At 35.1% G+C, this 16,456-nt stretch overlaps 2 protein-coding genes across 4 annotated transcripts; both read right to left on the reverse strand.

Annotated features, from left to right (window-relative positions):
* Positions 1 to 1,549: 1,549 nt before the first annotated feature.
* Positions 1,550 to 5,681, reverse strand: LOC125201504 (RNA demethylase ALKBH9B-like). 2 transcript variants are annotated; one of them, XR_007172915.2, is made up of 7 exons: positions 5,420 to 5,681; positions 4,448 to 5,041; positions 3,026 to 3,111; positions 2,614 to 2,924; positions 2,458 to 2,529; positions 1,983 to 2,375; positions 1,550 to 1,740 (listed from the first exon to the last, which is right to left on the reverse strand). XR_007172915.2 is itself a non-coding variant. In XM_048099650.2 (6 exons), exons 1-6 carry the CDS (start codon positions 5,589 to 5,591, stop codon positions 2,090 to 2,092), a joined length of 1,521 nt encoding a protein of 506 aa, XP_047955607.1. In that variant the 5' UTR covers positions 5,592 to 5,681; the 3' UTR covers positions 1,550 to 2,089. The 2 variants fall into 2 exon arrangements, 1 of the variants encoding a protein (XP_047955607.1); XM_048099650.2 differs by having other exon boundaries at positions 1,550 to 2,375.
* A 4,201-nt stretch (positions 5,682 to 9,882) lies between these two features.
* On the reverse strand, positions 9,883 to 14,775 carry LOC125201182 (zinc finger (Ran-binding) family protein). Of its 2 annotated transcripts, none has more exons than XM_048099165.2 (7): positions 14,492 to 14,775; positions 13,046 to 13,461; positions 12,272 to 12,335; positions 11,262 to 11,335; positions 10,971 to 11,146; positions 10,508 to 10,588; positions 9,883 to 10,234 (listed from the first exon to the last, which is right to left on the reverse strand). In XM_048099165.2, the coding sequence occupies exons 1-7, from the start codon at positions 14,661 to 14,663 to the stop codon at positions 10,186 to 10,188; spliced, it is 1,032 nt and encodes a 343-aa protein (XP_047955122.1). In that variant the 5' UTR covers positions 14,664 to 14,775; the 3' UTR covers positions 9,883 to 10,185. The 2 variants fall into 2 exon arrangements, with proteins under 2 accessions (XP_047955122.1, XP_047955123.1); XM_048099166.2 differs by having other exon boundaries at positions 10,971 to 11,131; positions 14,492 to 14,774.
* Positions 14,776 to 16,456: the final 1,681 nt, after the last annotated feature.

Here is a 16,456-nt window from a genome sequence, read left to right on the forward strand (position 1 = left end):
AAGGCATTTTGAGTGAGAATCAATGGATATCATGATTGAACATGTGTACATATAATTAGGTTTTATTATGTGGTGTGGATGGTAGGATTCATTTAAACTGAAGGGGAGATTGAGAGGAAAATTAGTCAAATTTAATTACTTTAATTAATGTCCTTCCTTTGTTTCAAGGTAACTAAGTCATATTTTTCTCGGATCATTTCAAGATAATTAAGTTTTTCTTTTAAATGGAAAATCTTATTCTCTCCTGCTTTATTACTGCTCTTATCTATATTATTATCTCTTACTTTACTATCATTTTTATAAAACGAGTGCAGAAAAATAATAGAAAGCGGAACAAAAGAGAATTTTTTTTCTTCTAATAGTTACTAATACTATGTTTCATACTTTATTCTTTCTCATTTTAACCTTTAAATATTAATTTCTTTAATCCAGTTTTTAAAAGAAACGTCTCAACTATTTTGGGACGGAGGTATACCTCATTTGCCTTGCAACAAGAACTACTAATTTAGATATGTATATATGTCGTGGATGTTTTGGTATTCATGCGTTACAATCATATTAGAGATAATAACAATATGAATAAATAGAACATCGTCACTACAAAAAAATCGAATTATTTTCTTGATTGTGCAAATTGCTGAACTGGGATAAAAGTTATTCCTAGTCCCTCCTTGAAATCATCTTCGTTCCACTTTTCTGCCTCTCTGTGATGGATTGGTTCAACTTTTGAGATTGCTTCCCAATTTTCTTTGATTTTGACACTACCATCATCATACTTTCTTAGTCTATCTATTAATTTTCTAGCTTTACAATCTTTTTGTCTCTATTAAATTTCTAGCTTTAATTTTCTTATATATGTGGTCATTTCTTAGTCTAATTACCCATCAACTAGCTGGCTGTATGATTAGGCAGTAAAAATCAGTCCTACTATTCCATCCCAAATCCTGGATAGCTTACCTACATTCTATTTTCCAATAACTCTTTTCTTATGCGTAATCATCTTCTTCTTTTCCCATATCTCCAAAGATCTCTCTCTCTCTCACACACACAGACACACATTCTTGCTTTTCTTGAATTGAATTATCGGAAAGTGACATACAAAACCATAAACAGCAAACTCTATATATCAACCACTAATACTTATAGCATCAAGTTTGTATTTAATGCTCTAGTTCAAAAGTTGAAAGCTACTATCCCATTGCAAATACAAGAACAACTATTTGAATAATTCTCCTCCTATTAAATTGCAGCAACTATTATATGCAGTGTGTAGTGTGCAATGAAAGTGTGTGTTGTGTGTGTGTGTGTATTTCATTCAATTCTTACATCATTTGTCATCAAACATAGGAGGATTGACAATTTCATTCTATTCCTTTCTTAATTTCATTCATACTTCATTCTATTCTACCTTCATTTCATTCCATCGTACCAAGAATGACCATAAATTATTGCCTTTGTGTTAAAACATCTAGGAAAAAAATGAAGCCCAGCATGATTCGGAGAATCCCTAATACTTATTTAAACTGATAACTCAATACAATAACAGTCATGAAAAAAACCGACTTAAATAAATATCCGTGTTCATCCATCCTCAAATACAAGCAAATTATGGAAGAAAAAAATAATTGAAAAACAATCTTCAATGAATTTCCCCTTGAATGGTTGTAGCCGTTTTCTTATATTCCAGCCAGCTTTCTAGGTTCGAACTTCGAATTCAACTACTCATTTTCGCAGCTGAGCCTGCGATATTAACACCACTCGGAGATGAACACCGTCATCATATCGTCCTATCTTCGAAATAGGAAGCACAAATACCACAACAGAGCATCCGAACACCCACTCACAAATTCACCCCCTAACTAACATTGACTCTTTTAAGTAAGGAACAGGACTCGGACAACAGTTTGCTGTAGCTATACGCAAAGCACACGCATCATAATAACCTTAAACCAAGATGCTTCCAGTGATAATTTAGATGATACCTGATGAGTGGCGACAGAGAGTCGCTCAACAGATATGTAGGGGAATATCCGAATATATATGAGACCACTGGGAATGCAGTAACCAACTCTAAAAGATCTTTCACTCATCAATATTCCAGATTAGACTGGAACCTTCTCCTATTTGGAGGGCCTTGTCTTGTTCGTCCTGAATAACGGGGATTTGGGTTTTCCGAAGCCAATCCTCTTCCCCTATCTATCCTGGACTCCCTTCCATCTGCTGGCCTTCTCGAAGCACGTCTGTTTCTTGAAGCATTATCCTTTCTGAATCTTTCCTCTTCATCCAGCAATGGTTGAAGCCCTTGCAAATCTGGTTCAGGAGTGTACCCGATTGGCCTTTTAGTTTCATCCATTCTCCTAAAGGTAATCGATATCCTGGTAAAAACACAGGGTAGGCATCAAATTTTGGTAGATTGTGTTGGAGAGAAGAAATAATCAATCTTCTATTTAACAATACCTTCTGGAAGGGACGGCTGGGATGCAATGTTTAGCCACATCAGCTCCATTTCCATTCAATACAAGAACAGATCTGGTCGGAAATTAGGGAAAGAAGATTTAGATGAATTGAAAGATCCAGAATAAAATAAATGTGTAAGGTCCATCATATACTTACCCAAGTGGCAGGGGAATCGCAAAATCACCTTCAAATTCACCAGGGCCAGCTATTTTCAAGTTCGACCCAAAAAGTATATCACACTCGCTAAGAAACGAGACTGTACAGAATGGCCTAACAAACTCATGATTGTCAATATGAGGCGGTATACAGTCCCCTTCTTCGTAGATATTCACGATACAGCTATCAGGCACACAAGAAGACGGCAAAACATGCCACCGGACAAGCCTTTTGATCATAACCTTGAACAAATGAGGCAACGGATCAACAATTTCAGCCTTGAGGATGCCTGGTGGATTTCCCCTTTTATCCTGCCATCCAATTATCATTACTATGGAATCTGATAGACATAAACTATTGAAACCACTTAAACATTATTTGCATATCAAAAGCAGCATTCCGGGGCACTTACTGTGGCATAGTTGTAACAGCAACCGAATTGAAGAGTTATACGCCCCTTCCCTCTCATCCACTTCTGAGGAGCGGTATATGTGCGCGCTACAATCAAGTACCATACAAAGAATCTTAATCAGTACAGTGCCTCAGGTAACTAAAAACTACTCTTAACTGTGGCAGAATAAAGATACTGGAGTATATCAGTTTGAACCATGGAACGGATCATATCAGTCATCAATGGTGTGGATCCAAGAATCCATCAGTGTAGGGCAACACTAGAAAGCATGAAAAGGGAAGGATTCTATTTTTTCCAATAATAAGCAGGAAACACCACATTCAGCCGAATGTTCTAGATATTTCATTGATGTACAATTTCCCAATATCAGCCACCTGTTTTGCATTAAACTTCTTTCTTTAATATTTTGAATCCCCACAATTACTCCTAACATCTACATAAAAAGAAGTTGAAAGTAAACAGAATAAAATTCCCTACTGCTTAAAAATCAAAAGCAAATACAGGACTATTTTATCAAGTCAACTCAATATTCCGGCAAAAGCATGGCAGAAAATAGGGATACTACAGTAAAATATCAACCGTTGTGTGACTCTGAAAATTGGTCATAAAAGGCCACAACAGATTTTGTCAATTTTTAAATTCCTTTATCTAGTCCACTCAATGCATCAAGTCATCAACTATCTCATTAAGCATATAAGTTACAAAGGTAATCATTCTTTAGCAACCAAAAATGAAAAAAAAAAAAAAAACAGAAACTCTAACAATCATTATATTCAAGAAATCCTGAGTGAGTTGGAAAGATTGAAACCCAAGACTTTGAACCAAATATAGAATCCTGGGGGAGCTATATCTTTCAGCAAATTATTGGAGTATATAATGCATGTAAACAAGAATGGTATGCAATATTTTGTAATGTAAGTTACAGAATGGTAGATATAAATCTCCCTTCTACTACACGATTATACTTACTTATTCAAGTTATTATATATTGCATAGATGTGCAAAAAGGTATACATCTAATTAAACCTTATATTAACATGGCATCTTCTACACTATGAACATGCATGTATGCATATTGAAAGCGAGGTATGAGATATGCAATTCATTCTAATATACACATTTACCCTCAATATATATGCCTATTTAAGAACACATTTGAAAATAAGAAATGGAAACCAAGAGTTATAAAACCATGTTTCCCTTAGTAAGGCATTTCACTTTACCTAACGGGAAAATGGATTTCATTACAAAGTAATTAAATCGACAACATAGATCACACAAAAAATAGAGATATGCTCATATAATGAGTCTTTGATATATAGGTATTCTTAATTTCTTACGATCATCATAGGCAAGGTAACTCAAATATTATAGCTGAACTAAACACATAATATATCACTCAATTATGCGATAAACACTCACATTTCAATTTTCCATTCCTTCCCATCTCTTCAAGCTCCTCAACGTAACTAACAATTCTTTTCTGCTCTGCTGCACTGAAGACAGCTTTATGTAGCTCCAACCCATCTACGATGTTTACAAGCTTTCCATTGATCCTTTCCAAACATATAAAGTCCTTTTTCCTTTGGACTCCAGAGAACCGAATGTATTCTCTCTGATCCCTTGACAATACCACCTTTGGCTTAGCTACAGCCACGGAGGTTCCCTCTGAAAAAGAATCATTCGCCTCAACAAGCCCATTGCTATCCTCATTGTCTTCTTCTGCTGCAAGCTCATCCTCCATAGCCATATCTGCCCAAGACTTTTTAAACCTAGGGCTTTGTTGCCGTGCTGAGGAGTTTAGCACTTCGCTTGTAGACGATGCTTCAACAGTCTGTTCTGATAATCGATCCGCCTCATCCTTCCAACTACCCAAAGAATGTGAATCATCATCATCACCATCATCATCATCATAGTTATCTGCACCGTCTTTTGCAATCCAGTCCGAACGGGCACTACAGTTACCCGAATCTTCCTTGCAGTTAATACTTGGTGTAGAAACAGCAGCATCCCGTTCTACATACACAAGTTTCAAGCTTAATTCAGTTGCTAAAAAAACTCACAAACTTGATAAAACCTATCGAGTTTTAGAAATTCAGGGGAAAAAAACTCTAATAAGTTACAATTCAGTCAAAAGAGGAATAGAAAAATCGAAATTCAGAGGAAAAGTTAAAAAAAAAAAAAAAAAAAAAAAAAAAAAAATCACAATTGCGGCCGTGAATACGTTTGAATAGCAAATATAAGCTGGAATTCCTAATTTGAATAGCCGAGAAAGATTCAGGATTTTATTGGAGAAATCTGAAAGGGAAAGAGAATAGCTTTAAAGAGTAGTAGTAACAATTAATTAGAGCAGCACATAGACATATGCAGGGATGATTAGGAGGAAATGGAGACCTGTGTGGAGAGATCGGATGGTGTGGGAGATGGTGTGGGTGCAAGATTGGCAGAGGCCGCGAGCTAAGAAGGGCAACCAATTGGACAAAAATTCGGCAGCGATGCGGACTTCGTTGTCGTCGTAATTGAGGAGGAAATCGTCAGGGTTTAGAGGTTTGGCGTGGCCAGTCATGGCGGATGAGTCGCTGCAGAGTCACAGAGAAACAAAGAAAGAGAGGTAGCTGAGTCAGTGGAATGAGTCTTCCTGTCAGATTGATGGTTGGTATCATAATCACGGTATGTATGCCAATTAGCTTAATAAAAAGTACTCCTACGATTACTAATTTACTAACATAACAAAACCAAAATCCAGCTTGTAATAAATTAATAATACTAGTAATTTAATATGGACTAATAAAAGTAATGAAAATATATATACTAGTGCTATTCATATTTATTATCGGTAAAAGTTTTTTAGTTATGAAGTGCTCTCTTTGTCCATACTTAAATAACCGGACTTTAAGAAATTAGTGCTCTTTATGCTATATTCAAAATAAAATACTAAGTAGTACTTTTCTTTTTTGAATTGTCTCGTGAAAATGATATATTTTCTAAAATGAAAATATCAACATTTCTTTTTTGTCTTTTTCTATTTAATTCAGAAAACAACATTATGCTTAAAAGCAATGTTTCAATATTAGTGGAACGAAATACTGATTCATTTATTACTATTAAAGAAAATTCATTTGTAAACACCGTAAAATGATTAAACGAGCCAGTATTTCAAAGGTGAAGGGAGTAATACATTTACATAATCAAAATCCCATGAGTATATAAACTTAAGTGCATAGTGGCACTGGCATGAATCTTTTTATGGTCCATAATTCACATAGTATATAACCAAATCACCGCATTATCAATCGCTAATAATAATAATAACTTGCAGGTCCATTTGATAAATGGAATTAGAAGTGAAATTGAATTGGAATTTGAGCATTCACCACGAAAGATCCTTTCAAATGGTCTATCTATCGAGGCCTATCTAACTTTCCATTTCATTTCCACGTCATCACTATTTTTCACACTTCTATATTAAATATGTTATCAATTTAATTAGATTAAAACTTAAAAATAATACTCCATCTATCTCATGTTACTTGCACTTTTCATTTTGCATCCTAAATTAGGATTGATTTTTTAGTATAATTAAATTAATATTTTAAGTGTATTGATAAATCACCTAATATAGGAACACTTAACTAACCCAATATATTAATTAAATACTCTTGTTCTTACTAAATATAGAAATAGTGTAAGAAGTTTGGGACGAGCCGAAAAAGCCAAAATCAAAAAGTGCGAGTGGTTTGGGACAGAGAGTATAATACTTGAAATAAATTTTAATTGATCCCAATATGTGACAAGTATTAATTAATTAGATGAAAACCTAAATTAGGTCATCTCTTATCTATAGTCCATTTATTTAATGAAATTATTGGCCCACTAATAAGCCCAATAGAATTAATAAAATTAGTTTAAATATACATTAGGTTACATTTTCTCTTCTTCCTCAACTAGCCGTATCTTCTTCGTCTTCCTCCAACATATTTCTTCTTCCTCTCTTCTTTCTTTCTCAGCAAACATAAGAAAAAAATCGATCATAGGGCCGATCATTGGCCCTATCACCACAATGGAGGGCCGATCGACGGCCCTATGGGATCGGTCATGGCCGATACACCCATTTAAAAATCGACCATTTTATTGTTGAACAAGTTACAGTAGAAGTAGAAGTAGAAGTAGAACTAGAACTAGAACTAGAACTAGAACGAAGGGAGTATTAAAAGTTACATTTACCATTTTTACCCCTTTGCATCATTATATTTGATCTACGAAATAAATCCAAATGAGACGTATATTCATTTGTCCGAGAACTTCATATTATTTGACTTTTTATGAATAAATTTAATTAAATAAATCATTTGTGGCCTTAATTCTTAAATACTATTGGGTACCAATTTTGGATTATGGTATGGAATAAGGGTAATTACATCATACATAAAAAAAATATTACACCAGTATTTCAAATTAATATAAAAAGTTTTAAGTTAGTATATATATACTCTTTCCGCCCCATTTGTTGGCACTAATTTCTTTTTTCGTCTGTCCCCAATTAATTGACACTCTTACTTTTTACAACTATTTGGTAACGAGCCTCGCATTTCACTAACACACTCAACTAACATTTTATTATAAAATTAATGCATAGTACTCAGTATATAAAAATAGGATATATGTTCCACTAACTTTTTCCACCCACTTTTTACTACTCCCTCCGTCACACAAAAGATATCACACTTTCCTTTTTAGTTTGTCCCACAAAAGATGTCACATTTTCATTTTTAGAAAAAGTTCTCTCTCACATGAATATAGAAATAATATTTTCTCTCTCCATTTAACATTCAAAATAAAATCTCCTAAAATCTCGTATTGTCCCACAAATGTAATATCTTTTGTGGGACGGAGGGAGTATATTTTTTGAAACGCATATCAAGTCAAACGTTGTCAATTAATAAGGGATGGAGAGAAATAGAATACTATACAAAAAATTTGATTAATATATCAAATTAATACATTCCATCCATTAACAATGTTACTTTTTCTTATTTTTCATACTAAATACACACCTCATTCAAATATTCTGTCCCTGATGATAATACAAGGAATATTATTGAGCTGCAGATAGCAAGCCCGAATAAGGAAAACTGATCTCCAGCTCTCAGGACTTGTCAAGTCCAATGGCTCAGCCTTAGCACCCCAGAAGACTACTTGTATGCCGTCTTAGATACCAGCCGTGTTACACACCCCCATGGCAATTCCTGCTTATCTTGGAGCCACATCCATATGGTTAATGGCAAATCCAGCTCTTCCAAGTCCCAAAAAACCAAGGGCCAGTGACGCACAGAGCACGACCCCATTAGGCGTTCCAAATAAGGGGAGACGAACCAACGCACACAAAGCCACCATGAATCCCACTGTGTTTAAAAGCTTTCTAGTTTTAGTCACATTATTCCCCTGGTAATCATGTAATCCACCATAATCTCACTCTCACCAATATTTAAGAACAGAAACATGTTTAGACAAGGAACCCATTTCTTGAAGACCTAGAATAGGGGTGGAAAAAAATACCGACATACCGGACTTACCATACCGAAAATACCGATTTTTCGGTATACTGTAGTTTTTGGTACGGTATCATACCGTACCGGAAGTTTTCGGCATTGTAACGGTATCAAATATCTCATACGGCGACGGCGGTATACCGTGGTATACCGAATCTTCGGTATGTACCATACATGCGATATACCGCAGTATACCGAATCTTCGGTATAATATGCAATATGTATAAACTTAAAATATTTAATATACATAATCTAATTAAATAGTACTATATAAAAGACCTCAAACCCTACTTTCAAATTTAATCCCTTCGCCCACATCTCACGTAGATTCATTTGGCACATATTTGAACAGTAACCTAAACTGTGTCTCATTTTATACTCCCTCCGTCCCGTTTTAGTAGTCCCGGTTGAGTTGGACACATGTTTTAAGAAAGTGTTTCAGTGTGTAATAAATAAATGTTGTAATGGATGTTGGGATCCACTTTTAACATTTTTTTACTTACTTTGTAGGCATTTTTTTTATTAGTTTATACCAATAGGGACTCCTAAAGCAGGACATTAGAAATTGATCAACCGGGACTCCTAAAGCGGGACAGATGGAGTATTTAATATTAATATCAATAGTTAGATTATGATGATATCATTAAGTTTAAGTTTAAATGTTATTTTAAATATTTTGGGTATAGGTTTGGTTGTTTTAGATTTGGATTTGAATTGTTGAAGTTTTATTGTTTTGGACTTTTTTCAAATAGTTGAACATTTGAAAATGTTACAGTATTTTAAATATTTTGGATATAATTTGTTTATAACATGTATAACGGTATTACGGTATACCATAAATGTACGGTATACCGCATTAACAAAATGATAATGGTATTGAAAATTATCATACTGAATTATCGGTATACCGAAGTCCGGTATACCAAAAATTCGGTAAGGTATCAGTATGGAATTTTGTCATATCACTACTTTCGGTACGGTATGCGGTATGACACTCTAGGCACGGTATACCGTACCGATCCACCCCTAGCCTAGAAAGCCAATTCATGAGTACATAAAGAGCATAGTAAAAAGTAAAATTATTTGCAACTATTGCCCAGATTGGCAAGCTGAAGATTATCCTCTTCCATGGAATTTTAACATGACATAATTTTGGAGTGAATAGGATGAGAAGTTTCAGAAAAAAAAATAAAGTATTAGTGATTTTAGACCGAATATACTAATTTGAAACACTAATTAGGACTTTTGTATGATATATGCTTACTCAAAACTTTTTATACACTAAACCCTAAAATTATCCCTAATAAATGAGATTCAACTATTTTTGCATTAATATCAATCGAATACAAATACTTCCACACAATAATACTTGGTAACACTTCTGCTATAATATTAAAGAAGACGAAGAAAAGGGAAAAAATATCCATAGTTCGTCAAATACTGCAAATTACCATCAGCCGCAGGCAGGCAACCATGATTGAATCTACAATACACTTCCAAACAAACACATCGCACCGCAAACAAACACATCGCACTGCAAATATCTGCAGTCTTCTTATTCCCTTGGTGGGAAATCACACGAAGCACAACACGCTCTCGGGGTTCACGACTCTAAGCAACACTTACGGGTTGAACAGGCACCTCTCTCATGCTTTTGCACCTGCAAATACAAAAGGGGCTATCGTAAACTCTCAACGAAGGTCAACTCGGTACCCCAAGTCCTCTTCATTCGATCACAGTCAGAAAGGTAAGAATATTTTAGTGAAATGAACAAATGGTTACACAAAATTAGGATCTACTCCAAAGTACACTTGGTATTGTTCAGGAAAACATGGGAAACTGGGAACAAAAGGGCTAATACTTTCCTAGCTTAGGATGTTACTCAGCAGTTTTATTATCTAATATGCAATCAACTTCAGCTTGAATTACTCACCTATTACATTGTTCTCGTGAGGCATAATTGTGATTATTGCAATTTGAACACATCCAATCCCCATCACGCCATTGCTTTGCTCTGCAGAGTACAACAAAGAAGGTAACCTTCAGGCATTTAAAAAGGTACTGTGAAAAATGAAGTCACTCCATGATTTTGTCAAATTCTATCAGTGTGTCACAAAGAAACCTAGGTTTGTGTATCTTACTTCTATATCAATATTACATTGATCATACAAAATTTGTGAGCATTATAAACTCAGTTTACCTTCAGTATTTTAAACTATTGCTCCAATATATGTGATTTCATTTGTCAGACAGATTTGTAGATGAGTAAAAGGAGAAAAAAAAAGACTAATAAGGACGGACGGAAAGGTAGCAGAGATACAGATAACCTTAAACTTAACAAAAAAAATGTGAAATTAATCAATTGCTGCATCTATAAAGCAGTCCTCTAAATTTACCCTTTCCCAACGTGTGCAGGTGCTGGTGCCAGGCGAGATACTTGAAGGTTAACTTGCCAATTTGGAGGAATTGGGGTATTAACACTGTGCATGGGAGTGTACATACTGTTCACTTGACTGCCACCACGACTTTGGAATGGGTCAAGCCCTGAATTTGGTTGCTGGAGCCCATATGCCTGTTAGTCATCAGATAGGACAAGAACGAAAAATAGCACCAAAACAATATAAACCGGGAACTATATCTGCTAGGAGTATATAAATTAAAGCAGATCCTAAAAATATATTCCATACTTGTCCAGCATTCAGTCTCTTATTATCAAAGTTGTGAGCAAATTCTTCAGATGCCAGGCGTTTTGTTCCATGAGCTTCAACAGAAGAGCAAACACAATATCACTAGTTTGTCCGGATAGTAGATCAGATCAGGACAGTTAGGTTACATCAAATATGAGTGCTGATCAAAATGTATGCTAGTAATAGAACAATGTAAGGTCAAAACATTATGAATCAACCCAAATATTTGGTGGTTGGAATAAGAGATTTGAAGTATTGCAACATATATGCTATGATTTCATATCCTCAAAGCCAAAATGAAATCTAGTTACTTAATATGATTCGAGTCCAGTAATGTACCTCTTAAAAATGAGTGTTGTCCGAAAGTTAAGTATTCATGTCGATTCTAGGTAAATCTCAAAATAGAATGTGGGAAGAGAGAAGCAAGTATTATGTCCTCTGTATGACCGTATCTTTGTTCAATGAATGATACATTAAAAAAAGTTCAAGATTTGTCAAGGGGTATAGGATATACCATTATTTCCTCACTATATGATTGTAAGCTCCAAACCATTTCCACATTTTATTATTACAATTTACTGTTCTCCGCAAGTTTAAAATGAACTCAACAATAGCCAATTGTTATGATGGCGTATGCTTCCCTAGATTTGAAACATAACGAAGTTTAAAACAAAAAAACACGGATGAATTGTAGGACTGATAAAAGATACCGCCTCTTCACATGGGTTATCTATAAAATAAAATAAAGGAAATGATATGCTAAAGGTTTCTTATCATGTAGAAAACCAAAAAAACTAAAACTATCTAGTCATGACAGATTTCAAGTTCATCTCCAATTAAACCATATATGAACCAACATCAGGTATGCTCAAGGAAAGGAAGAAAATGTATGAAAGCAACAATATACTAGAGGTCTAGAGCCAATGGATTCACTCAACATTATTGATTTGGAGAACACTGATATTACTTCTACTTTTAATCAGATTTAGCTAACAATCTTATACACACACCTGTTACAGGGCTGCCGAGAGATGCAGGTGCTGATATTGGTGCAGGGGCATTGCACTTTTTGCACTGCAAATGTAAAATTGAGATGAATAGGCTACAAGATTTAAATTCAATGAAAATGCACAACTCTAGCACTCAAATTCATAATTACATTTCTAATAGCAATAAGGTTTTCATAAGGAACATAAAGATGGGAAAAGTAACAGATCATTTCCTATTAAATTTCAAAGTCAATACTAGCAGCGAACTGCAGGCAATTAACATATTGATAGCAAACCTCCTCTCAAACTCAGCAACTGAGAGTTAAGGCGGCGGCTGCTGGAAATTCACAGGAAATGAACAGGGAGGAAGAAAAACAAATGAACAGAAAAAAGTAATCTCGATATTGCACTAAACTGATGAACAGAAAATAAAAGATATTCCTCAATTGAGGCCACCAGTAAACTATTGTCCTAAACTCTAGTAACTTTTAAGACACAGCTCTTCCATTGAGAGCTATTTATAACACTACAGAAAAAGACTCCTGAACTCCTAAACCAACTCTAACTCTAATAGATAAAACAGATCTCTAATAAACTACTAGACTCTATCAACAACCAATAAAGAATAAACAGATACAGATAACGCATAGAATTGCAGGGGACTATCCCTGTCAGTAACACAGCTGAATGATATGAATTATATATCTCTTTTCTTTTCAATAACTGATTTTATATCCACAAATCTGAGCAAAATTATCAGCCTGGGTGCTTACTGCTTACTATACTTGTGCATACCTGTAAACGTGAGGAATAATTGTGGAAACCACAAGTGCACATCCAATCACCACTACGCCATCCATTACCATTAGGAGCTGGTGGATGTAGATTTGCTTGGCTAGGATACGATAGTCCAGATATGCTGCCTCCCCCCAAGGGCCAATTAGATACTGACAGAAGTCCATAAAGATCACTAGGCTGGTTTCCATATTGATTGGCCCCTCCAATGGACCAATCAGAGTTCAAAGAGATTGATGGATGGATAGATCCAACATTCACCATTTGTTCCATTCCTCCTCGGGCCCTGGCAAAATAAGTTGGATGAGTAGGGACAGAAGCTCCGGGGATTGCAACTGCCGGCATTGCTGCTAGCTCCTTAGGTTGGCCACACTTTTTGCACTTTTCTCTTGATGCATAATTGTTGTTAGTGCAACCTATTGATCCATTGCACACACACGCAACCCAGAATGCAGCCACGAAGTAGATACAAGCGAAGAATACGCACGCCAACCCGCCATCCAATACCAAAATACACATACACAAAACATGAAACAACTCAACCTAATTGAAATCAACTTCTTCATTATTGTAAGAGACATGCTAAATTGTACAGCACTTGGTGAACAAATTAAGAGATTTTAACCAACAAAGATATGAAACATTGGCATGTTCATCACATATTTAGGACTTTCCATATGGAAATGAAAGCGTCACATAGTAAAAGGTGGAAGCATGAGAGGGATCATATTGAAACATTAGCAGTATTTGTGTAAACTGGAACAGATAGTAAAACATTAAGTTCATGGTATGTCCTCACAGAAAACTGCAGAAATTCATACAGCACATTAGACCAAGTACCAACTAACACTGTCACTACCAATTGTCACCTTTGAGCAGGATCCTAGAAACTCAATACACGAAGACTAAGTTCAGAAAATCTGATTCGGATAAAACCATCACATCTAACTGTATAAGGAAAATAAACAAATAGAGAGGGTTTTAAAGTTTTATATAGTGTTGTAATTGTCTCTTGAATGTTTGGGAAACTTAAATGATCATTTAACAGGCCTAACACCATCTTAGTAATAACCACAAACAGATGAAGAGCCTTTCAACAGCAATTAAACTAAAATTCACTTTCATAATCATATCTCAGCAGTAAGTACAATTAGACAGTTCCCACATAGTACTATATCTACTAAATAATTATCAGTCAGCATATCAAAATCAATTAGGTTCACAATCATCACTGACTACATTCAAGCATGAGCTGATCACTTCCAAGTTCGCGAGCTAGATAAGTGCAGCAACAAAAATTTACAATATGATGATAATCGCTACGGATTCTATACCCAATTCAACTCCACGAACAAAAAATCAGGCTTAAAAACAACTTCCGTTATCGGATTTCCGAACGGAGCAACACAATCAAATAGCAAAGGAATACGACAGTGGACAACATACCGGTGCAGATCCAGTCGCCAATCCGAGGAAGCCACTTGGAATCGGCAGGGGTATTGGTGTCGACGAGAAGCCGCGGCTGCTTGCAACGATTGCAGAAGGATCGGAAGGCATAGTTCCTATTGTGGCATCCGCCGCACTCCCAGTCGCCTTCTTTCCCGCCGCCGCCTGCCATATCCTTGTTTCTATACGTTAATTTTTCCGGCAACTAGCTCACGGTCTGGTGGAAGCTGCGGCGAATGTGTCGCTTTAAATTTGGGAAATCTCAAATCGCTGTATCTTCAGCTATCATTTAACTGTGACTTTGCACTCTAACCCTTTACAACTTCTAATTTTCAGATTGCACCCCTTAATTTTAAGGTTAAAGGATTGACCAATAAATAATTTGGATATAGATAGTGAATTTTCCAAAATAAACATTTTAATAAAAGTTGGTTCAAATGGAAAACTGTGGGATTTTTAACATAAAAAAGAAGAGTTAATATTATGGTTTAGTACAGTTATTGTCTGATTATCAAATATGGTAAGTATTTAGATTTATTCTTTTTTAAGGTAATGTTTATTGAGAGTTGATTATAGTTCGAACGTTTTTGTGGACCTACCAACAATTATCTAAAACAAAAATTCAGAAAGGAAAAATTGTCAATTAAATAATACTAACTTGTGGTTGACTTCTAGTTAATGTTATAATTTATAAAATTAGCTAATTAAAATTAAAATTTTGATGAAATTAGTTATTTAAATCATAAGGGGTCATTTGATACTACCTTTTACTACTGATTCATACTAGTCTCTGGTCAAATATAAATATTTGATACAAAAAATGTGTTTCTCGCGGCCCATGTAAATACACGCTTCTCAAAAAAGCCCGACACTTTTATCATGAATATCCCGATTATATTATCAGCATTCAGGCCAGGTATTTAAATCTGCATCAATTATCGTGTCAAGATTATATGAATAATTGACTTCATTGCCCTCAATTTCGTTCTTCCCAAGCTGATTTGCCCTACCATAATTTCTCTTTCTTGCTCAAACACACAGCTTGTGCGCAGTGAATGAAAACAGGTTAGTATCTCGTTCAATTTTTTTCTATCCTCATTCAACATTCTCGCGGATGTTGTTTTTAGGGCTGAACTAATTGCAGATTTCACTCGATTCGTGAAATTTTCAAGTTTGAATTATCTTCCCCCGCTTAGCAACTCTTCGATTATGCTTGCTAGAATCCTTGACACATACGATGAGTTAACCATATCTTCCCCTCTGCCATGTGTCTATTACAGTCATTTGATTTGTGTTGATGAATGTTTCCCTAAATTAATATGTGGTTTATTTTTTTATTTTTTTCAAATCTGTTCATCATCGCAGCAGAGTGTTTATTTGGTGATTTAACGAAGATGGGATTATAATCTTTTGGGATATGTTTGATTTAATTAAATCAGTTAAAACCACTATGCACGATTTTAATTTGAATTATTTGCTAAATGATGCAAATTGTATCCAGATTGGTTTAATTGATTTAGTTTTAGATTTTTGAGTTTTTCGATTGGTTGAATTGAACTAGTTTGCCAATTTATTGGTATTTGGTTGGTTTAATTGAACTAGATTTCATCCCTGCATCAGCATGTGTTGGCTTAATTGAAGAAGAGTGAGGTGTGGTTTGTGCAATTGCAGTTTATTTGTTTTGTTTTTATTTTTCGTGTTGGGTTGGTTTATGGTTTAATTGACGTAGATTTTTCTTGGTGGAAAATGCTTGTGATTACTCACTTAGATTCAATTCTATCAATGCAGAAAGAATTTGAATAGTAGATTCTGATATAGCCATAGTGATGGAGCATGCCGATGGACTGGGAGCTTCGCTGTGATAATCGTTGATATTATTCGCCTACATCAATTGCGCATTACGTGTTGCTTTCATACATATGGCATGTTGGAAGTGTCAACTGGGATTTCGTGAAACTTACCGTC

This window comes from Salvia hispanica, chromosome 2, assembly GCF_029641045.1.
Source record: "Salvia hispanica isolate PSC_SH4W2 chromosome 2, Shi_PSC_v1, whole genome shotgun sequence".
Taxonomy (NCBI): domain Eukaryota; kingdom Viridiplantae; phylum Streptophyta; class Magnoliopsida; order Lamiales; family Lamiaceae; genus Salvia; species Salvia hispanica.

Bases quoted from the DNA above. Each gene is read 5' to 3' on its own strand.
- LOC125201504 (XM_048099650.2), bottom strand. From the start codon at position 5,591: ATGACTGGCCACGCCAAACCTCTAAACCCTGACGATTTCCTCCTCAAT. The intron at 5,042-5,419 runs GTCTCCATTTCC...TTGTGTATGTAG, and splicing joins CATCCGATCTCTCCACACAG to AACGGGATGCTGCTGTTTCT. The intron at 2,530-2,613 runs GTAAGTATATGA...ATTTCCGACCAG, and splicing joins GCGATTCCCCTGCCACTTGG to ATCTGTTCTTGTATTGAATG.
- LOC125201182 (XM_048099165.2), bottom strand. From the start codon at position 14,663: ATGGCAGGCGGCGGCGGGAAAGAAGGCGACTGGGAGTGCGGCGGATGC. The intron at 13,462-14,491 runs GTATGTTGTCCA...ATGGATCAATAG, and splicing joins TGGCGACTGGATCTGCACCG to GTTGCACTAACAACAATTAT. The intron at 11,147-11,261 runs GTATGGAATATA...GATGACTAACAG, and splicing joins AGAGACTGAATGCTGGACAA to GCATATGGGCTCCAGCAACC.